At 45.5% G+C, this 20,969-nt stretch overlaps 1 protein-coding gene across 1 annotated transcript; it reads right to left on the minus strand.

Moving 5' to 3' along the window:
- Nucleotides 1–7,729: 7,729 nt before the first annotated feature.
- Nucleotides 7,730–20,968, minus strand: LOC147255259 (flotillin-2). Its single transcript, XM_086217027.1, has 11 exons — nucleotides 20,784–20,968; nucleotides 19,653–19,734; nucleotides 18,893–18,983; nucleotides 16,289–16,412; nucleotides 15,652–15,770; nucleotides 13,299–13,412; nucleotides 13,081–13,200; nucleotides 12,634–12,848; nucleotides 11,020–11,203; nucleotides 10,539–10,688; nucleotides 7,730–9,535 (listed from the first exon to the last, which is right to left on the minus strand). Exons 1-11 carry the CDS (start codon nucleotides 20,830–20,832, stop codon nucleotides 9,500–9,502), a joined length of 1,284 nt encoding a protein of 427 aa, XP_086073153.1. The 5' UTR covers nucleotides 20,833–20,968; the 3' UTR covers nucleotides 7,730–9,499.
- Between the last annotated feature and the right edge of the window lies 1 nt (nucleotide 20,969).

Below are 20,969 nucleotides of genomic sequence, written 5' to 3' on the forward strand. Positions count from 1 at the left end.
AAGTAGAGCAGGTCCAGCACCTCCCTCCTTCAATGAACCTCCACCCAACAATTCTCCATCAGCAGCACATCCTGCAACAGCAGCCACCAGAACCTTCCTTTACCAGCAGGAAGGTGGAGCAGATCCAGGATCAGTGGGGACGGAGAGAGAGCAGGAGAGCAGGACAGAGACAAAGACAGAGAATGGAGGGAGACAGAGAGACAGAAGGAGAGAGAGGGACAGAGATAAAGAGAGAGAGAAAGGAGGAGAGACTGATGGACAGAGACAAAGACAGAGAATGGAGGAAGACAGAGACAGAAGGAAAGAGAGGGACAGATATAGAGGGAGAGAAAGGAGGAGAGACTGATGGACAGAGACAAAGACAGAGAATGGAGGAAGACAGAGAGACAGAAGGAAAGAGAGGGACAGAGATAAAGAGAGAGAGAAAGGAGGAGAGACTGATGGACAGACGGGGACGTGAGCAGGTGGAGCTACGGGTGGCAGCTGGAGCCTCTTCAGGTCTGGAGCCTCCTCCAGCAGCACCAGGATCTGGGATGAGGGGAGAAGAAGAGGAGTTAGTAACACGTCTGAGGACAGGAGGAGGAGAGAGAAGCCCAGTGCATCATGGGAGATCCCAGCAGTCTGAGCCTATAGCAGCAGGTCTAAGGGCCAGCCTAAGCAGTCCTGACTATAAGCCTGATCAACAAGGAGGTCTTAAGTCTGCTCTTAAACCTAGAGAGGGGGTCTGGGTCCTGGACTGAAACTGGGAGACGGTTCCACAGGAGGGGAGCCTGATAGCTGAAGGCTCTGGCTCCATTCTACTGTTAGAACTCTAGGAACCAGCAGGAACCCTGCATCCTGGGAGTGAAGGGTTCTAGCTGGATCATTGGGGACCAGGAGCTCTGTCAGGGATGAAGGAGCCTGATTGTTGAAGGCTCTGGCTCCATTCTACTGTTAGAACTCTAGGAACCATAGGCAAGGCAATTTTCTTTGTGGCCTGTTTTCCCCACCAGTTTGTCTCCAGGCTTCATGGCATCATAACAACATCCTCTGCCCTCAGAGCCTCACATCAACTGAGGAAAAACTCCATAGAAAACCTTGAACAGGGAAAAATGGGAGAAACCTCAGGGTGAGGAGGGGAGGAGGATCCCTCACCAGGACGGACAGACGTGCAGGAGATGTTGGTACAGACAAGAAAACAGTTTATGACAGCTTGATGGGGGACTGGATGGTAGACTGGTTCATGGGAGGGGAGGCAGGGAGAGCAAGCCAGCTTGATGGGGGACTGGATGGTAGACTGGTTCATGGGAGGGGAGGCAGGGAGAGCAAGCCAGCTTGATGGGGGACTGGATGGTAGACTGGTTCATGGAAGGGGAGGCAGGGAGAGCAGGCCAGCTTGATGGGGGACTGGATGGTAGACTGGTTCATGGAAGGGGAGGCAGGGAGAGCAAGCCAGCTTGATGGGGGACTGGATGGTAGACTGGTTCATGGGAGGGGAGGCAGGGAGAGCAAGCCAGCTTGATGGGGGACTGGATGGTAGACTGGTTCATGGGAGGGGAGGCAGGGAGAGCAAGCCAGCTTGATGGGGGACTGGATGGTAGACTGGTTCATGGGAGGGGAGGCATGGAGAGCAGGCCAGCTTGATGGGGGACTGGATGGTAGACTGGTTCATGGAAGGGGAGGCAGGGAGAGCAAGCCAGCTTGATGGGGGACTGGATGGTAGACTGGTTCATGGAAGGGGAGGCAGGGAGAGCAAGCCAGCTTGATGGGGGACTGGATGGTAGACTGGTTCATGGGAGGGGAGGCAGGGAGAGCAAGCCAGCTTGATGGGGGACTGGATGGTAGACTGGTTCATGGAAGGGGAGGCAGGGAGAGCAGGCCAGCTTGATGGGGGACTGGATGGTAGACTGGTTCATGGAAGGGGAGGCAGGGAGAGCAAGCCAGCTTGATGGGGGACTGGATGGTAGACTGGTTCATGGGAGGGGAGGCAGGGAGAGCAAGCCAGCTTGATGGGGGACTGGATGGTAGACTGGTTCATGGGAGGGGAGGCAGGGAGAGCAAGCCAGCTTGATGGGGGACTGGATGGTAGACTGGTTCATGGGAGGGGAGGCATGGAGAGCAGGCCAGCTTGATGGGGGACTGGATGGTAGACTGGTTCATGGAAGGGGAGGCAGGGAGAGCAAGCCAGCTTGATGGGGGACTGGATGGTAGACTGGTTCATGGAAGGGGAGGCAGGGAGAGCAAGCCAGCTTGATGGGGGACTGGATGGTAGACTGGTTCATGGGAGGGGAGGCAGGGAGAGCAAGCCAGCTTGATGGGGGACTGGATGGTAGACTGGTTCATGGGAAGGGAGGCAGGGAGAGCAGGCCAGCTTGATGGGGGACTGGATGGTAGACTGGTTCATGGGAGGGGAGCGCAGGCCGGTGTAACAGTAGGGAATAAAAGGGGGGTGGGGGGGGGGGGGGGCGATGCAAAATCACATCTAGTTAGCAAGGTTAGTTCAAAACTCACTGTTTGTGAACTGTTGCAATGTTGTTAAAGAATCAAGTCGACCAAATGGAAGGATTCTTCTAAGTGTTAGAGGTGGACGGAGGAAGATGGAGGGACGGTTGGAGGCAAACCGGTTGACGCCTCCCTTGAATATTTACTTATTTTACACGCCCGGTAGCTGGAACCTGCTGGCCTCCTTCACTGAGCTCCACTTGCCTGTGCTGAGGTTCAGCTTCCGGCTCTTTTACTGATCAAAAGAAAACTGTGGTGGTTTGGAGTTGCGGTTGCAGAAACGAGCGGCCGGTGCCACCACCAGGATCCACAGAGGACTGTTACTGTCGTTCATGTAGTTCTTGTGCCAAGCGCTCACCTTCAGTTGGTATTTATTTTGCGTCATTCTTTGCTGTCATAGTGACCTGACCATACTGTGATCCTTTTTATTCCTTTTGGCTGATAGATATTTAACTTGAAACATGTTCAGTGTGGAGCTTTAACTTGTCTTTAATGTTTTTGTGAAACTGTGACATTTGTTACCACATACACGGTCCAAGTAGCCATGAGTTCCTGTATGCTCTTGCTGCATGTCATCCATCTTTACTCAGAATAATCAGTTCTTTGGTGTCATTCTAATAAACCCTAATACCACAATCTAGTGGTTTATTTCCTTTTCTCAATTTTGCAAACTTCTACTCGTTTCACTGACTCGTCATTTTTGTTTCAACGGGTACGAATGTTTAGAGTTACAAGCAGTGACAAAACACATTCAAGTTGTAAAATGCACCAAACAAGTACGTCTATCCAAAAACAGTGTTAATCCATAACAAATTAAAGTTAGAGGATCAATGTTGGTTCGAAGCACATTTTTGAATGACGTTTTGAATGTGTTTTATTGAAACATGAACCTAATGTGCTGGATTTGGGGAACTTCTTCGTGTAAATTCTGGATCTTTCCTGCTGCCAAACTGAGAACACAAAAGCTTTAATTTGTTTTCTTTTTACATTTATCTGTATATTGTTGGCATATGTTTTGTCAGTATTACCTCAAAAAAATACAAGAAATTGAAGATGAAGGGTAACATAATTCTTTTGTTAACCAAATCATAATGATAATCAACTTCTAATATCCTTGACACTTGTAATTACCACTTTATCAAGAAATACCACTCATTTGTCAAGTTTTTTTAGTCCAGTCACTGACTTAATTGTGTACCTCCACTTCAGAAAAAAAACATATGTATATATATAGAGAGAGAGAGAGAGAGAGAGAGATGGACTGCTTCTCTGCATGGCTCCCTGTCAGATTCAGAACAGAATTTAAAATTCTCCTTCTACCATCAAAGTCCTCAACAATCAGGCTCCTTCATCCCTGACAGAGCTCCTAGTCCCCTATGATCCAGCTAGAACCCTTCACTCCCAGGATGCAGGGTTCCTGCTGGTTCCTAGAGTTCTAACAGTAGAATGGAGCCAGAGCCTTCAACAATCAGGCTCCTTCATCCCTGACAGAGCTCCTAGTCCCCAATGATCCAGCTAGAACCCTTCACTCCCAGGATGCAGGGTTCCTGCTGGTTCCTAGAGTTCTAACAGTAGAACGGAGCCAGAGCCTTCAGCTATCAGGCTCCTTCATCCCTGACAGAGCTCCTAGTCCCCTATGATCCAGCTAGCAGCATAGCTATCAATGGTTCAGAGCTACCTGAACCAGTCCTGACTGAAGGCTCTGTCATAGAGGAAAGTCTTAATCCTGGACTTAAACGTAGTTAAAGTGTCTGCCTCTCTGACCCATGGAGAGATGCTGGTTCCACAGTAGAGGAACCGGTACCTGAAGGCTCTACCTCCCAGGCTGTTTTAGAGATACTGGGAGTCAATAACAGACCTGCATTCTGGGAGCGGAGTGCTCTGGTGGGACAGGAGGGACTAATGAGCTCTTTCAGAACTCCTAAAACTGAACCCTGTGGTCCACCATATGTAACTCTGCTGTACTCAGAATGGTCATTATTAACATGAACAAACTGAAACCTGTCAGATAAGTAGGACTTAACCCATTTTAGGGCAGGTCCTTAATCCCAGTTTCATGGTCTAGTCTCTGTAGCAGGATGCTGTGGTCGATGGTGTCAAATGCAGCACTGAGGTCCAAAAGGACAAGCACAGAGACGAGACCTCTGTCTGAAGCTATAAGAAGATCAGTAGAGACTCTGACCAGTGCTGGTTCAGTGCTATGGTGTCCCTGAATCCAGACTGGAAGGCTTCAAAGAGCTCGTTGCTGTGCAGATGTTCATGTAGCTGCTCCAGGACAACCTTCTGAAGGATCTTGGAGATGTAGGGGAGGTTGGATATTGGCCTATAGTTGGCTAACACATCTGGGTCAAGAGAAGGTTTTTAAGTAAAGGGTTGATGACAGCCACCTTAAAGGCCTGTGGCTCATAACCTGTGACTAAGGAAGGATAAATTTGGTTCAATATAGAAGTGTTGACTAGAGGGAAGGCATCCTTAAGGAGGCTTGTTGGGATGGGATCCAGCAGACAAGTGGCTGACTTGGAGGAACCGACTGCAGAAGTTAATTCTGACAGGTCGATGGGGAGAAGCTGTCCAAGTGAGCACCAAGTCTGGGAGGTGCTTCTATGGGGACTGTAGTCTGTCCTCCATTACTGGCAATCTTTGTTCTGATGTTCACAATCTTTTCAGTAAAGAAAGAAAGGAAGTCGTTACTGCTGAGAGTTGGGGGATGCATGGCTCAACAGCACTATGGTTCTTGGTGAGCCTGCCCACGGTGCTGAAGAGGAACCTGGGGTTGTTCTTATTCTTTTCTATCAGGGACGAGTAGTAAGCGCTTCTAGCATTACGGAGTTCTTTTTTATATATTAATAAACTCTCCTTCCAGGCTTGGCGGACTTCCTCATGCTGGCTGGAATGTGTCTTCCTTTCCAGTTGTCTGGTCTTCTGTTTTAAGGCACGCAGCTCTGGGCTGTACCAGGGAACTATTCTTTTCTGGTTGATAACCTTCTTCTTCAGGGGAGCGACGGCATCAAGTGTCCCAAGGAGTGCTGCTGCAGTGCTGTCCACAAGATAGTCCACCTGGGTGGGGTGGAATCAGCATAACTGCCCATTATATCACTCCAAGGTGTGGCAGCAAGCTCTGCTGGAATAAGCTCCTAAATCTAGAAACAGCAGTGTCAGATAGACATCTACTGAAGCAGGACTTTTTCACAGGTAGAATATAATTTGTTAAAGTAAATTCAAATGTAATTAAGGAGCGATCAGACAAGACGGGGTTCTGAGGAAGAACTATGATGCGGTCAGCTTCTATTCCATAAGTGAGTACTAAATCAAGGATGTGATTAAAAGTGTGAGTGGGTTTGTTTACCCTCTGACAGAAGCCAACAGAATCAAGAAGCGACTTAAACGCAGTGGCCAGAGAATCATCATTGACGTCCACATGGATGTTAAAGTCACCCACTAGAATGACTTTGTCTGAGTTCAATGCCAAGTTAGACAGAAAGTCAGGGAGTTCTTCTAAGAACTCAGAATAAGGTGCAGGAGGACGGTACACCCCAGCAAGTAAGAGTGGTTTCTCTGCTTTCCAGTCTGGGAGGGAGAAGCTGACAGTCAGGCTCTCAAATGAGTTAAATGAACTGTTAGGTGGAGGGTTAATGAGCAAATTTGACTGATAGATTGCAGCTCCTCCTCCTCTGCCAGTGGTGTGAGGTACATGGTAGTGAATGTAACCAGGAGGGCAAGATTCATTTAAACTAACACACTCATCTTGCTGCTCCCAGGTTTCAGGAAGTGCTAATACACCAATCTGATAATTAGTAATTAAATCGTTCACTAGGAGAGACTTGGATGGGAGAGATCGAATATTTAGCAAACCACATTTAATAGTTTTACTGGGTTGGTTTGCTGGAGCAGTTGTTTTAATTTGAACTAAGTTGCTATAAGTTACTCCTCCAGATTTGGGTGCAGGCTTATACAGCCTCAGGGCAGACACAGTTTCTATAGGCTGGGTGGGTGACTACACCAAGGAACCAGCAGAGGGCGTGCTAACCTGCAGCTCTGCCTGCTGGTCTGAACTCTGGGTGCTTGTCAGGGATTAGTATGGCTAACAAACTGGCCTCTGTTCCTAGATAAGAGAGATGCACCATCCAAAGTAGGATGGACGCCATCTCTCCCAATCAGACCAGGCTTTCCCCAGAAGGAGCTCCAATTGTCTGTGAGCCACGTTGTTATCTCAGCACCACCTGGACATCCAGCGATGGAATGAACGCATGCGGCTAAACATGTCGTCACTCGCTAAATTGGGCAGCGGGCCAGAGAAAACTACGGAGTCCGACATTGTTTTAGCGTAGTTGCCCACCGAAGCCATGTTAACTTTAGTTACCTGCATACTGGGAGTGAAGGGTTCTAGCTGGATCATAGGGGACTAGGAGCTCTGTCAGGGATGAAGGAGCCTGATAGCTGAAGGCTCTGGCTCCATTCTACTGTTAGAACTCTAGGAACCAGCAGGAACCCTGCATCCTGGGAGCGAAGGGTTCTAGCTGGATCATAGGGGACTAGGAGCTCTGGCAGGGATGAAGGAGCCTGATTGTTGAGGACTTTGACGGTAGAAGGAGAATTTTAAATTCTGTTCTGAATCTGACAGGGAGCCATGCAGAGAAGCAGTCCATCTCTCTCTCTCTCTCTCTCTCTCTATATATATACATATGTTTTTTTTCTGAAGTGGAGGTACACAATTAAGTCAGTGACTGGACTAAAAAAACTTGACAAATGAGTGGTATTTCTTGATAAAGTGGTAATTACAAGTGTCAAGGATATTAGAAGTTGATTATCATTATGATTTGGCTAACAAAAGAATTATGTTACCCTTCATCTTCAATTTCTTGTATTTTTTTGAGGTAACACTGACAAAACATATGCCAACAATATACAGATAAATGTAAAAAGAAAACAAATTAAAGCTTTTGTGTTCTCAGTTTGGCAGCAGGAAAGATCCAGAATTTACACGAAGAAGTTCCCCAAATCCAGCACATTAGGTTCATGTTTCAATAAAACACATTCAAAACGTCATTCAAAAATGTGCTTCGAACCAACATTGATCCTCTAACTTTAATTTGTTATGGATTAACACTGTTTTTGGATAGACGTACTTGTTTGGTGCATTTTACAACTTGAATGTGTTTTGTCACTGCTTGTAACTCTAAACATTCGTACCCGTTGAAACAAAAATGACGAGTCAGTGAAACGAGTAGAAGTTTGCAAAATTGAGAAAAGGAAATAAACCACTAGATTGTGGTATTAGGGTTTATTAGAATGACACCAAAGAACTGATTATTCTGAGTAAAGATGGATGACATGCAGCAAGAGCATACAGGAACTCATGGCTACTTGGACCGTGTATGTGGTAACAAATGTCACAGTTTCACAAAAACATTAAAGACAAGTTAAAGCTCCACACTGAACATGTTTCAAGTTAAATATCTATCAGCCAAAAGGAATAAAAAGGATCACAGTATGGTCAGGTCACTATGACAGCAAAGAATGACGCAAAATAAATACCAACTGAAGGTGAGCGCTTGGCACAAGAACTACATGAACGACAGTAACAGTCCTCTGTGGATCCTGGTGGTGGCACCGGCCGCTCGTTTCTGCAACCGCAACTCCAAACCACCACAGTTTTCTTTTGATCAGTAAAAGAGCCGGAAGCTGAACCTCAGCACAGGCAAGTGGAGCTCAGTGAAGGAGGCCAGCAGGTTCCAGCTACCGGGCGTGTAAAATAAGTAAATATTCAAGGGAGGCGTCAACCGGTTTGCCTCCAACCGTCCCTCCATCTTCCTCCGTCCACCTCTAACACTTAGAAGAATCCTTCCATTTGGTCGACTTGATTCTTTAACAACATTGCAACAGTTCACAAACAGCGAGTTTTGAACTAACCTTGCTAACTAGATGTGATCTTGCATTTACTAAAACAAATCAGTGTAAACAATGAACAAAAAGATTTCTCTGAAATGTGTAATTTGGTTTGTTGAATCACCCGACGGACACGGCTTCGTATTTAACATTTAAGACAAGCAACGCCCCTCCTTGTCCACTCGGCCTTTCATCGATTGAAAGGTTTTCAACATTTACAGGTTTCATGCAACTCCGTCATTGAGAGAATTTTCATCTCGTCTTTTTTCCTCTGCTCTTTAAATCTGTCTTTTCAACGCAGACCGTTTTTTGCAAACTCATCATTGCCAAAACATTTCCTTTCGGACCGGGTCAATAAGAGGTGCCACTTTACAAGCTAACAACATCTACATAAAATCTGCATCTGCTTTGGGCAGATAACCCTGCCTATAAAGCCTGATACCAACAATTTGTGGATAAATTCTTAGATATCAATAAAAATCAAAGGGAATTTCAGCAGTTTGAGAAAAAATGAAGTTTGGGTTATGAACAAAGTTCTGATTGTGAGCACCTGTGTTGCATTGCACAAATCAATCACAAAAACATGTAAAAAAAGAAAACCTGAATATCATCTGAGAGTTCAAAATTACAAGAATATGCAATACATAAACAAGTACTAAAATTGAAAATAAAATTCATATTACCGTGGGAGAGACAATAAATACAGAGACATTTAAATCAAGAAGAGACCCTGCAGCCTACAGAATGTAAGTCGTGAGTGCAGAGGCCTGGCTGTCTGAGGGAGCAGGGCCTGGACGCACCACTGTAAAGTAACAGGGCTGGGGGTCAGCAGGTCGGTCAGCCCTCACACTCTCCTCTGCAATGATACTTCAGAACAACAGGCCAATGCATTACTAGAAAACACAGCAGAGAAAACAACTGAAAATGTTCCCATTTTAGATTACAAATTCTTTGAATGAGCAGCAGTGCATGCAGATATTCTGGTCCTGTATAAAGTAAGGCACCAGAGGTTTCCAAAATTCACTTGGTAGACAGTATATATGTATAAAACAACAAAATTCTTCAAGTGTATTAAAGGCAGTCTATGAGAGTGCATACGGCCGATACTGGAGTCATCCGGAGTCTTCTGTGTTCAGGCTTCAGTGGTCATCTGCTGCAGCAGCGGGATCTGTCGGGAGGACAACCCTTCAACCTGAGGCTCTCTGGGGGAAACTCTTTACTCCTCATAATACTATACTGCACGTATGACAGAAATTGGTCGTCCACTATTCTGATCAAATTCTTTATTCCAGGATCACTTTTGTTTACTGAAACCATCCAATTGCTGACATAAAACTTTTAACTTGCTGTAAGTTGGTTTACAACAACCGTACTTTGTGTTGCTTGTTGCTCTCATCATAAAAATGGCAACGTCAAATGGTGGCAAACAGGTCAGATCAGAATGCAGCCTTCAGAGTCCAAAACCACAACACATTTAAGTGTCACACTCAGCCCTGACTAGCATTTCACAATGAGTCATGGATTCCAAACATATGGAGGCTCACAGCTGGAATGCCTGTTCAAAATAAACCTTCCTCTTATCGGCGCTCCTATCAGGACCACGCCGGGGCCGAGGGGCTTCAGGGGCCTGAGCGTTTTCAGCAGCCAGCTCTGGTTTACGTTTAGGACTTTGCTACAAGGAGAGTATGTCAGATGGAAGTCCTCCAGTCAGCACAGCGGCTGAGACTTTGATTCATAGTTTTTAATTCCAGCGGATAAACAAAGACTGATACTTGCAAGATTTACCATCTAACCCCACAATCCCCAAACAGGAATGCTGTAAGAATACAAGTGAACAATGTTTAAGAGACCACTAAGATAAGTTCAACAAATACAATAAATCAACTTGCATATGGAGGATTTGCAACGATACAGAAATGCTGATTTGACGTGCCGCGGCCCATCAGAGGGTGTTCTGATGGTTTACTTGGAGCATCAGGGCGTTTTCAGCTGAGAAGAGATGGTTGCTCACTGCCCCTCTGCCTCTCAAGTCCTCGCTCACAGAGGAGCGGTTGTGTTCAAATCCACCGTGAATAAAATCCTGTTATCACACCTTAACTAGCTCTGTTCACCAGCAGTTTAACAGCCCCGCAGGAGCGTTTTAAATGATCTGGATCATAAAGTGTGCTTACCTTCTTTAAATCCACTCCAGTGAGAGCACTGACCGACACAGGGAGCTCGGCCAGAAGGCGGTTCACCTCCCCCGTGACACGGCTGCCCTCCCCGCTGAGGATGACAATCTCGTTGGTCTTAGCTAATGGCGCAGAAACCTTGGAAGCAATCTGGAAAATGAGGTTGAGTGAAAGTTTAAAAGTGATCATGTGACAGGGTATACAGTCAGTCTAACAACTTGTGAATAATGGCAAGTACGCGGTTTATGTTTCCATCACTTTCACTTTTGACACAGCAAAGCTGGTGATCCCCAGCATTTAACGTCTTTAAGCTAACCTGCTCTGGAAAGTAACTTCCCATTTAACAGACAGAAATTATTATCATTCTTAACAACTAATACAAAGATACACACGCACTCAAGTAAATAACCTGGTGGTTCGTTTTCCATGACATGCTGCGCCGAGCAGACACACCAGGAAAGGAAACAAGCTCCTGTGTTACCTTAGGAAGCGCTTCGAGGACCAGGGCAGTCTTGGCTGCCTCGCCGTACTGCTGGTAGGCCTCAGCCTTCAGTCTCATCTTCTCAGCCTCAGCCTTGCCCACTGCTTCAATCGAGGAGGCTTCTGCCTCCCCGATTTTCTTGATCTTCTCTGCTTCAGCTTGAGCTATGAGTACTGTCTTTATCCTGAAAACAGACAAAACTGCCGACGTGACTCGTTTAATCAAAGTAGCTCCCTTTGCCAAGTGGGAATGAGTACGACTCGTTACCACCTAGGGCTGAGCAGGTTTATTGATCCTGCAATATTTATCGATAGTTTGTTTCCTCAGAGTATTGATTTTTCAGCCGTGAGTATCGATACATTGAGCCTCATTCCAATCCCCCGTGTCCCGCTCTTTGCAGGAAGAGCATTTCTGTCTGCCAGCCGCTGGTGTCGCTGTAGAGCATTTCTAGTTACCCAGACGACTACGCCTTTCTCATCAGGTGAGAGCTGAGAGATCCAGGAGAATGGCGGCGAGTGTAAATCCAGCGCCTGCACGCTTAAACGCAGATGTGTGGGAGCTTTTTGGGTTCAAAGACAAAAAAGAAAGTTACGATTTCGATAAAAGTGTGGGGGTTTGTGAGCTTAGTCACAAGAGAGCTTATTGGGTGGTGGAAAACACCGGCTTTAGGCGCCTGGTGAACGTGATGGAGCCCCGCTATGCTGCTGTCACCCGCCAATCTAATTATTGGCTGCCACGGTTTATGTTTGGTGAAGCTGGTGGCTGGACTGGCTAGCAGCTCCCTCCTATGTTCAGTATCAAGCTAAAAAGCTGCCTTACTGTGTGTTCACACCAGACGCAAATTTCACGTTGCGTCATTCACGCGAATTTGACGCCGGATCATTTTAGTGTCCATATGTGTCATTCGCGCGAATTTGCTCACCTGCCCGAGTAGCGAGTCTTTCCGGCAACGTTTCTTTCCACCATTTCACCGTGAATATTCAAAGAACTGTTGTGTTGTGCCTGCCATGGAAGGCAGAAATACGTCGGAAAACTAAACGCCGTCATATCTGGGTTATCAACACCATCTAGAGGCGAGCTCAGCTCGGTGAATTTCCCCGCTCGGTGAACCGAGCTCCTCCAGGAGCTCCGTCTGGATAACCACCGCTTCAAGCAGCATTTTCGGATGACGACTGGCCAGTTTGACGACCTGCTCGCTGGGATTGGTGACAGGATGTAACAAATGGACACCAATTTATTCAACCGGTTCTTGTGATTTTGACACGTAGTGTCATAGCACCGGGTTTCCACACATAGCCACAATCAACTTGTCCGCCATCTTGTCAGTCACAGTCAGCCGTGACGTCGGGACGTCCTCAACGCTGACCGGCTGTCTTGACGTGAATTTTTCACCAAAGTTCAATATTTTCAACTTGTGCGAATGGCGAATATTTCGCCTCGTGTCATTCGCACGTTTGCATAGACTTGGAATGGAAACTGTTTGCGCAAATTCGCGTTCGCAAATTCGTATCGTGAGCTGAATAGCGTGTATTGTATCGTATCGCGAGATTCGTGTGCCATCAGTGGCACTCCAATTACTACTGCTGGTGAACAGTCGGACTGGCTCTCACTCACTTGTGTCCCTCAGCCAGCTGCTGCATTTTGTAGGATTCAGCCTCAGCAGGCCTCTTGACTATGGCAATAAGCTCCTTGTCAGTGCGGTCAATCTCTTTCTCTTCAATGGTGATCTGTTTCTTCCTCTGCACCACCTGGATCTCGATCTCCTCCAGGCGGATTTTTTGCTGCTCCTTGGCTGCCTGTAGCTCGTACGCCAGCTGAGCTTCTGCTTTCTGAGAACATCAACACAGACTCTCACGACTGTGACTTTTAGAAAACACGTTTCTCCTGGTGACTGGCAGTGATGCATCACGACTGTCAGAAGGTGCCTTGGCCATCATCAATGCATCTTTTATGCCAGAGAACTACCAGAACAGTAAAACCCTTTATAGGGGCTCAACACTAGAACTGTGGCTTCAATCACACATCCAGAGTGATAAGTGACATGTAAGTTGAGGTGCCCACCTTAGTGTTTACTTCCTGGTTGAAAGCAGCTTTCTGCAGCTCCAGTTCTCGTTTTGAGTCGGCCATCTTGGTGTCAGCCTGGAATTTGACATCCATCATCTCCTTCTTGCATTCTGCTTCCTGGGAAATGAGAAAAAAAGAGCAGGCCAGCATTCAGCAAACTGTTGTATGCAACACAATCCACTTCACATTCTCAGGAGCTACTAGAGCCCTCCTACCCGTATCCCAGCATCCCTCTCTGCCTCAGCTACGCCGATGTCTGCATCCCTTTGAACAGCTGCTGTCTGGGTCTTTCCGAGGGAGCTCAGGTAATCCAGTTTGTCATACACATCCTGCCAACACAGACAAACAGGTGGACATGTTAACTTGACCAGACGCTCACCTAAAATCACTGAAAACAGACATGATTTTCATCCACGTGTGTTGGTCGACATAAATGAGGCTGTAAAATAAAAGGCGGTCAACTCATCATTAGGGCTGGGTATCGATTCAGATTTTCCAAATCAATTTGATTTTCCAGGGTCCGATTCGCTTCGATTCACGATTCAACATCAATTTTTTTATTTAAACATGACCAAGTGACTGACAACACAAAAAAATGAATGAATATAAATCAAATTAAAATAAACTACAAGACAGACAATGTAAATAAAGTATCTACAAAGATGACACACAAACAGGACACGTCCAACAATTACAATTCAATGCCACATTCTCTGCTGACTGAAGCGAAGTTTCGATGCGTTGTTTTAAGCCTGCGTACATGTTTGGTATTGTCACTTCACTTAGGTGTTTGCGAGTCGGCAAAATGTAGCACGGCTCCAAAGTTTTTATGAGACCTCGTAAACAGTCGTTTTCCACAACGCTGTAAGGTCGAATGTCTTTGCACATAAAAACTGCTACAGCCTCGGTTATCTTCTGTGCGCGTTGTGAGTTTGCCGATAATTTAGGGGCCGATACCTGCTCCAGGCTGCGTTGTTTGAGCCGTGTCGACTGGGTTTCTGCTGGGTGATGTCCTGAAAGTGGTTGCGAAGATTTGTCGTATTCCCACAGTACTTTACCATCCCGTTGCATAGTTTACATATTGCTTTTTTCCCCCTCGAGTCGTTGTTTTCTCCGTCCTTAAAACCAAAGTGCATCCAAACATCGGCCTTTAATCTCGCCGGGGGTGCCTTCAGGGTTGTGCTTCTTTCCGCAATGTTTGCTTGACTGGTAGTGAATTCTCGCAAGATCACATTCCATTAAAACTGGCGCCAACCGCTGATCACACGAGACTGCCAGAGTTGATAAACAGGCTGTTCTCTGCGAGTTAGAAATTGATCTGTGGATTTTAAGAATCGATATCAAACCATTAAAAGGAAATTGATTCAAATGGATTCAATCCATTTTTTAAACCCAGCCCTACTCATCATCAAATGGAGAGGTAAAGGGTTAAGTTATAGGAATAAGGACTACAAGACCCCAGAGAAGGCAGCACTGAAAACAGTAAATAAGCACTGCACTGCAACAAGCCACCAAAGAAAGGGGGACATTCGCAGCTTCATTTACCTGCTGTTTCCTAAGGGAACTTTAGGAGGAGTCTAAAGAAGGGACGTTTGTCTGATCTGAAGTGGCGGTTCTGTGTTTTGCTGAATGAGCTGGCAAAACTGTGGCCGCTTTGTATCCGTCTGAGGTAACAGCTTACTTAGTCACCTGCACTAGAACAGAGCTACTGGCTTGAGTTAATGTCTCTTTAACTGGAAGTGTGAACGAGCACCCCATTAGTGAGAAAGTCTCAACTAAACTTGACATGACTTTAACAACATCAACACTCCAGAAGACTTGCACAGAACATCTCCACCAAGAGACAAAGTGCTGTGAGTATAGTGTTTGAGTCTAAAACAAACATCTATCTGGATGATATTTAAACCAACCCTCAAAAGCTCGACGTCTCCACTACTGAGCTAACCCCTTGTGATGCGTCACAGACTCCTGGAATAATCGGCCTGACAGGGATGGACTGTGGGCTTTCAGCGATCCGCTCTGTCTGCGCATCAACAACATGAAACACAGCCAACCAGCATTTCCCTGATTGACACCAGCCTGAACGTTCTCATACATTCAGCTGGTGAATACATTACCTCATGCCATATTAACTTCTTAGATAACCAGCCACGTCTCAATGACTAGAAATTCTACCACTCAAACTACTTTTGTTTTACCAGTCATGGAAATAAATTGTGTTCTGTATTCATAGCGGGTGCAACCAAGACACCCATTTGATTTGATCATTTAACTGAGTTTCTAAGATAAGAATATATAATTTTGATGTTATTATTTAAAATGTTGCCATGAAAGAAGAAGAAAGTAATGACAGATGTATTGATTTACGCATAGAAAAATGGGGGGGGGGGGGTTCAACTTTGTGACACAATCCAATTCCTTGTCCTCCATCAAAAAAATCAGTAGTTCACACGATACTGGAGAGAAAGTCATGACGTCCCAGTTTTTTTGAAGCGCCACGAGTCTGTCCTTTGGGTACACTGTATTTCATGCCACAGTCAAAACACCACCACAGCACCTTCAACCCACCTTAATGGTAAAGCTGAGAATCTCAATGCCCATCCTGCCAACATCGGGGGCTGCCACCTCCCTCACCAGTTTAGCAAACTGGTCTCTGTCCTGGTAGATTTGCTCCACAGTCAAGGTACCTGCAGAAGAGAAACTTCCTCAAGATCACGCATCACAAATGTAGAGAAAAGGATCATTCTCCCGTGGCTGAAGCTGACCGCATCACAAAGCATCGTTTAACTGAAACCCCAAATGTCACGTTAAATATCAGGTTTGCGCTGCTGCTGCTGCTGACTGAAGTGCTTTAGAGGCAAAAGAGTCAAATAATCAAGCAGACGCAAAAATGTCACGGACAAATCAAAGGCAAAGAAGATTAATCCTTCACCGGCTATTTTGACAGTCAAAGAAAAACAGGGTCCCGATTCCCTCGTTCCAGCTGAAGATTTGCTTCAGTTGTTTGTTGTCGTGAAATGATGGTGGGAAAAAACTAAAATCTCACAACATCACTTTTGGAAACCATGAACAGTATTTTTGGATGTCTTCCAACAAATTATAGAGCACAAATAGATAAACAGCAGAAAATCTGTAGGAGCTAAAACAACCAACCATTGGAATGTTGGAAAAATACTTAAATAAAAAGAATTGAGTGTCCTCTCACCCAGAATGGACCGCAGATGTCCCTCCAGAGTCTGCAGAACCACGGCTTTGATCTCCATCACTGATTTACCCAGAAACTGCTCACAAGCTAACGCCAATAAGTCCTGCTCCGTCATGACCTTCACCTGACAAAAAGACGATGATGTGAATGATGAGTGAGGTCACGAGAGCGTCTATCACCTCCCTCAAAACGCCACAGTATCAATCATCTAAGGAAGAGCTTAGGCATGAGCAAACAGACAGAAATCTTAAAGGGCAGTGTGGTTGCTTCATGATTTAGCCACACTGATTCGATCAGTTATTATGGTCGTCGTATCTAGTCGTCGTTCTTGTATGTAGTCGTTACGATCGTTGTATGTAGTTGTCGTTCTTGTATGTTGTCGTTCTTGTATGTAGTCGTTACGATCATTGTACGTAGTCGTCCTTCTTGTATGTAGTCGTTACGATCATTGTACGTAGTCGTCGTTCTTGTATTCAGTTATTCTTATATTCAGTCGTTACGATCGTTGTACGTAGTCGTCCTTCTTGTATGTAGTCGTTACGATCGTTGTACGTAGTCGTCCTTCTTGTATTTAGTCGTTACGATCGTTGTACGTAGTCGTCCTTCTTGTATTCAGTCGTTACGATCGTTGTATTCAGTCGTTACGATCGTTGTATTCAGTTGTTATTGTTGTATTCAGTTGTTATTGTTGTATTCAGTTGTTATTGTTGTATTCAGTTGTTATTGTTGTATTCAGTTGTAATTGTTGTATTCAGTTGTTACGATCGTTGTATTCAGTTGTTACGATCGTTGTATTCAGTTGTTACGATCGTTGTATTCAGTTGTTACGATCGTTGTACGTAGTCGTCCTTCTTGTATTCAGTCATTACGATCGTTGTACGTAGTCATCCTTCTTGTATTCAGTCATTACGATCGTTGTATTCAGTCGTTACGATTGTTGTATTCAGTTGTTACGATCGTTGTATTCAGTTGTTATTGTTGTATTCAGTTGTAATTGTTGTATTCAGTTGTAATTGTTGTATTCAGTTGTTACGATCGTTGTATTCAGTTGTTACAATCGTTGTATTCAGTTGTTACGATCGTTGTATTCAGTTGTTTTCTTGTATTCAGTTGTTACGATCGTTGTATTTAGGTGCCCAGTGGATTTTTCTTCTTGTAGTGCATCACAGCTGGAAACGTTGAGGCACGTAGTCGTCCTTCTTGTATTCAGTCGTTACGATCGTTGTACGTAGTCGTCCTTCTTGTATTCAGTCGTTACGATCGTTGTATTCAGTCGTTACGATCGTTGTATTCAGTTGTTATTGTTGTATTCAGTTGTTATTGTTGTATTCAGTCGTTACGTTCGTTGTATTCAGTCGTTACGATCGTTGTATTCAGTCGTTACGATCGTTGTATTCAGTCGTTACGATCGTTGTATTCAGTTGTTATTGTTGTATTCAGTCGTTACGATCGTTGTATTGTCGTTACGATCGTTGTATTCCGTTGTTATTGTTGTATTCAGTCGTTACGATCGTTGTATTCAGTCGCTACGATCGTTGTATTCACTCGTTACGATCGTTGTATTCAGTCGTTACGATCGTTGTATTCACTCGTTACGATCGTTGTATTCAGTCGTTACGATCGTTGTATTCAGTTGTTATTGTTGTATTCAGTTGTTACGATCATTGTATTCAGTTGTTATTGTTGTATTCAGTTGTTACGATCGTTGTATTCAGTTGTTATTGTTGTATTCAGTTGTTATTGTTGTATTCAGTCGTTACGATCGTTGTATTCAGTTGTTATTGTTGTATTCAGTTGTTACGATCGTTGTATTCTGTTGTTATTCTTGTATTCTGTTGTTATTCTTGTATTCAGTTGTTATTCTTGTATTCAGTTGTTACGATCTTTGTATTTAGAGGTGCCCAGTGGATTTTTCTTCTTGTAGTGCATCACAGCTGGAAACGTTGAGGCACGTCGGGCCGCTACCATGGCCTTGCTTTCAAATCTTAATAACTTTCTCTCTCTCTTTTTCTCTTTCATTTTCTTGGACTGTATTTTTTTTCTCCTCTGGCTGATCCTTTCAGACAGATCCAGCACAGCAGCGCCACTGTTGCGTGTGCGGACCAAAACAGACACACAAACGTGATCCCACCCAACCACGAGGTCATCCGTGCTTTTATGTGACACCTAATAATTACTTTAATCATCAGTTAATTTGCTCATTTTTTCATAATTATAAATGGCTCTTCTAGTCTATAAAATAACTTGAGAAAACATTTTAAATGCTTGTCACAATTTCCAAGAGCTTCACGTAATTTCCCTCAGTCTAGGACACAAAGACTCTTCATTTATTGTCATGACAAAATACAGCAGCAATTTGATCATATTCCAGAGTCTGGAACCAGTAAGCTACTGGTTGGGAACCACAAGTCTTGTCCTGCTGAATGCTAGTTGTTGCTTTGACACACGTGCGTGTGTGACGTCACCTGTTGAGTTTGTTAAGAACAATCTGATCAGATCACAAATCCTTTGACTTTTGATGCCAGATTTCCCTACGTGGCAGATTCCCAGCAGCATGTCAGCCCATGTGTTATACATTTGCAGGACATGAGTGTATGGATTCACCTGAGCCACCCCAGTCACAGTGATGGCCACGCCCTCCGCCGTCTCCACGTCCTCACATCTCGGCTGCAGAGTCATGATCTCCAGCGTTATCCTGTAGTGACACAAAAGCACATCCGTAAAACCCTGAGGACAGCGACACACTTCAACAAGACTTTACAACAGACAACTTGTAACTTCATTATCACATGAATATTCGGATCAAATGTTTCCTCCCCTTTGATCTGCGCCTTCAAATGCTACACAGGAGAATAAAGCAGAGCAAAACAGAGCGGGTGATCGTAATTATGAACAGAATAGGGAAGTAACACAGAAAATCAGCAAAACCAAATCAAACCAAACAGGCTTGAATGGGTTGATATTTAAACTGGACACCGGCTGCCGTGGCTCGTGACAGACAGATTTCAGAGGACAGTGCGCCTTCATCAGAAAAGGACTTGATGCATCTCAGGAGAACGTGTTGAAAAGTAGCAGGACAGAAAAAATAATTTTGACAACATTTGCATTACAGGAAAGAAATACACACTATTCTCAGACTACTTTGACAGACTTGGCAACATGAATTTGGCAAATGGTCATTTTTACATTTCATCGCTAGGGAAAGCTTATTAAAATGGAACGTTCTTTGATGAGATCTGTGCTGTTGTGACAGCCTGGACATCACAACTTGTCACCTGAGGAATCTCTGTAGCTGGATAAAGCTTCATTTATCATGAAACCTTGTACACAGTTTACCAAATATTAAGCTAAGCTAAACTTTCACCTTTGGGTGTCCGAGATGAGCCACCAAGCCCAAGCCCAGCCGCCCACAACGTAGGTCTTTTCATCAGAGCCACAACAAGCGCCTAAGGGAAGAAGAAGAGTTGCATCAGAGGAGACCATCTCAGATTCACCCAGACACTCGCAGCTAAACCTGCAACAGTCTGAGTTTCTCTGGGAGGCAACGTGACAGTTGCTGCATTTTGAAGTTTGCTACATGACTGATATGCATTCGTAGTTGTCCTGCCCAGGGACTACGGAGCCATGATTGATCGACGTTCATTCTCATATTTCTGAGGTAAACTGCCCTGTTGATGTGTACAAGTAAATCAGTACTACTGTAAGAACTGTTACATAGTGAGTGGAGCTTAGATAAAGCTTTAGAGCAGTTGCACTTCCACCCAGACACACAACAGGACCAATTCCAAGAACAGCATTTCCAGTCCGACTGAACTGTTTTATCATCTTTCACAAAATCATTCGCGACCCATAAATCGGCTGAAAAACCCTCCCCTGACCCAGGCTCGGAGGAGAGTTCCTGACACAAACACAGGACCGGACGCTCGGCGCTGCACGTTAAGTTTCCCTTAATTTTCCACTTCCGTACCAAATCCAGAGCTGAGTGTAAGTAGCTGGAGGACGAGCAGCCCCGCCCCTTCACGGATAACAAGGCCCGACCACAGGCGGCCCCGAGCCTCACAAATCTGGAGCTCTTCACGTTGTCAGACACATTCGTTAACGCGTGTAAACTTTGGAGCTTAAACACCAACGAAGCTGACGAGTAACTGCACGTCGTCGGGACGGACAAGCGGCGGGATCCGCACGAGCTGCGAACTGACTCCGAACCGGCTCCCTTAAGACAAGTCGCGGCTCGGCGAACTGAACTCAGTCACGCTGAAGTGGAACAAGCGGCGAGTCGGTGCGCTGCTGTTGTTCCACGGTTAGCTCGGTCTGTCCGCTAGGCTCGCTAGCTAGCACCTGCAGCAGCTAGCACCTGCAGCAGCTAGCACCTGCAGCAGCTAGCACCTGCAGCAGCTAGCACCTGCAGCAGCTAGCACCTGCAGCAGCTAGCACCTGCAGCAGCTAGCACCGTTAGCTGTGCAGCGGAGTTACGACGCGGACGGGAGGGACCTACCGGACACCACCAGCGCTTCGTTCGGCCCCACAGTCAAACAGTTCCCCATGGTGAGTCGGAAAGATGGATCCCGAAAGTGAAATACCAAACCAACCGCCGGGCCGTTCGCGGTGAGCGCGACTTTATTTCGTGTGTTTGTGTGATGTCGGACAGCCGATGACGTCAGACTTGTAAGCACGTGACAGT

Source organism: Aulostomus chinensis, chromosome 10 (assembly GCF_037954235.1).
Source record: "Aulostomus chinensis isolate RoL2024-O1b breed Wild chromosome 10, RoL_Achi_v1.0, whole genome shotgun sequence".
NCBI classification, from domain to species: Eukaryota; Metazoa; Chordata; class Actinopteri; order Syngnathiformes; family Aulostomidae; genus Aulostomus; species Aulostomus chinensis.

What these genes read in the sequence shown, in the direction of transcription:
- LOC147255259 (XM_086217027.1), bottom strand. Translation starts at nt 20,832, where the DNA reads ATGGGGAACTGTTTGACTGTGGGGCCGAACGAAGCGCTGGTGGTGTCC. An exon ending in ACATCTGCGGTCCATTCTGG is followed by an intron (nt 15,771 to 16,288) that starts GTGAGAGGACAC and finishes TCTCTTCTGCAG; the next exon opens with GTACCTTGACTGTGGAGCAA. An exon ending in TCCTCGAAGCGCTTCCTAAG is followed by an intron (nt 10,689 to 11,019) that starts GTAACACAGGAG and finishes CTCATTTTCCAG; the next exon opens with ATTGCTTCCAAGGTTTCTGC.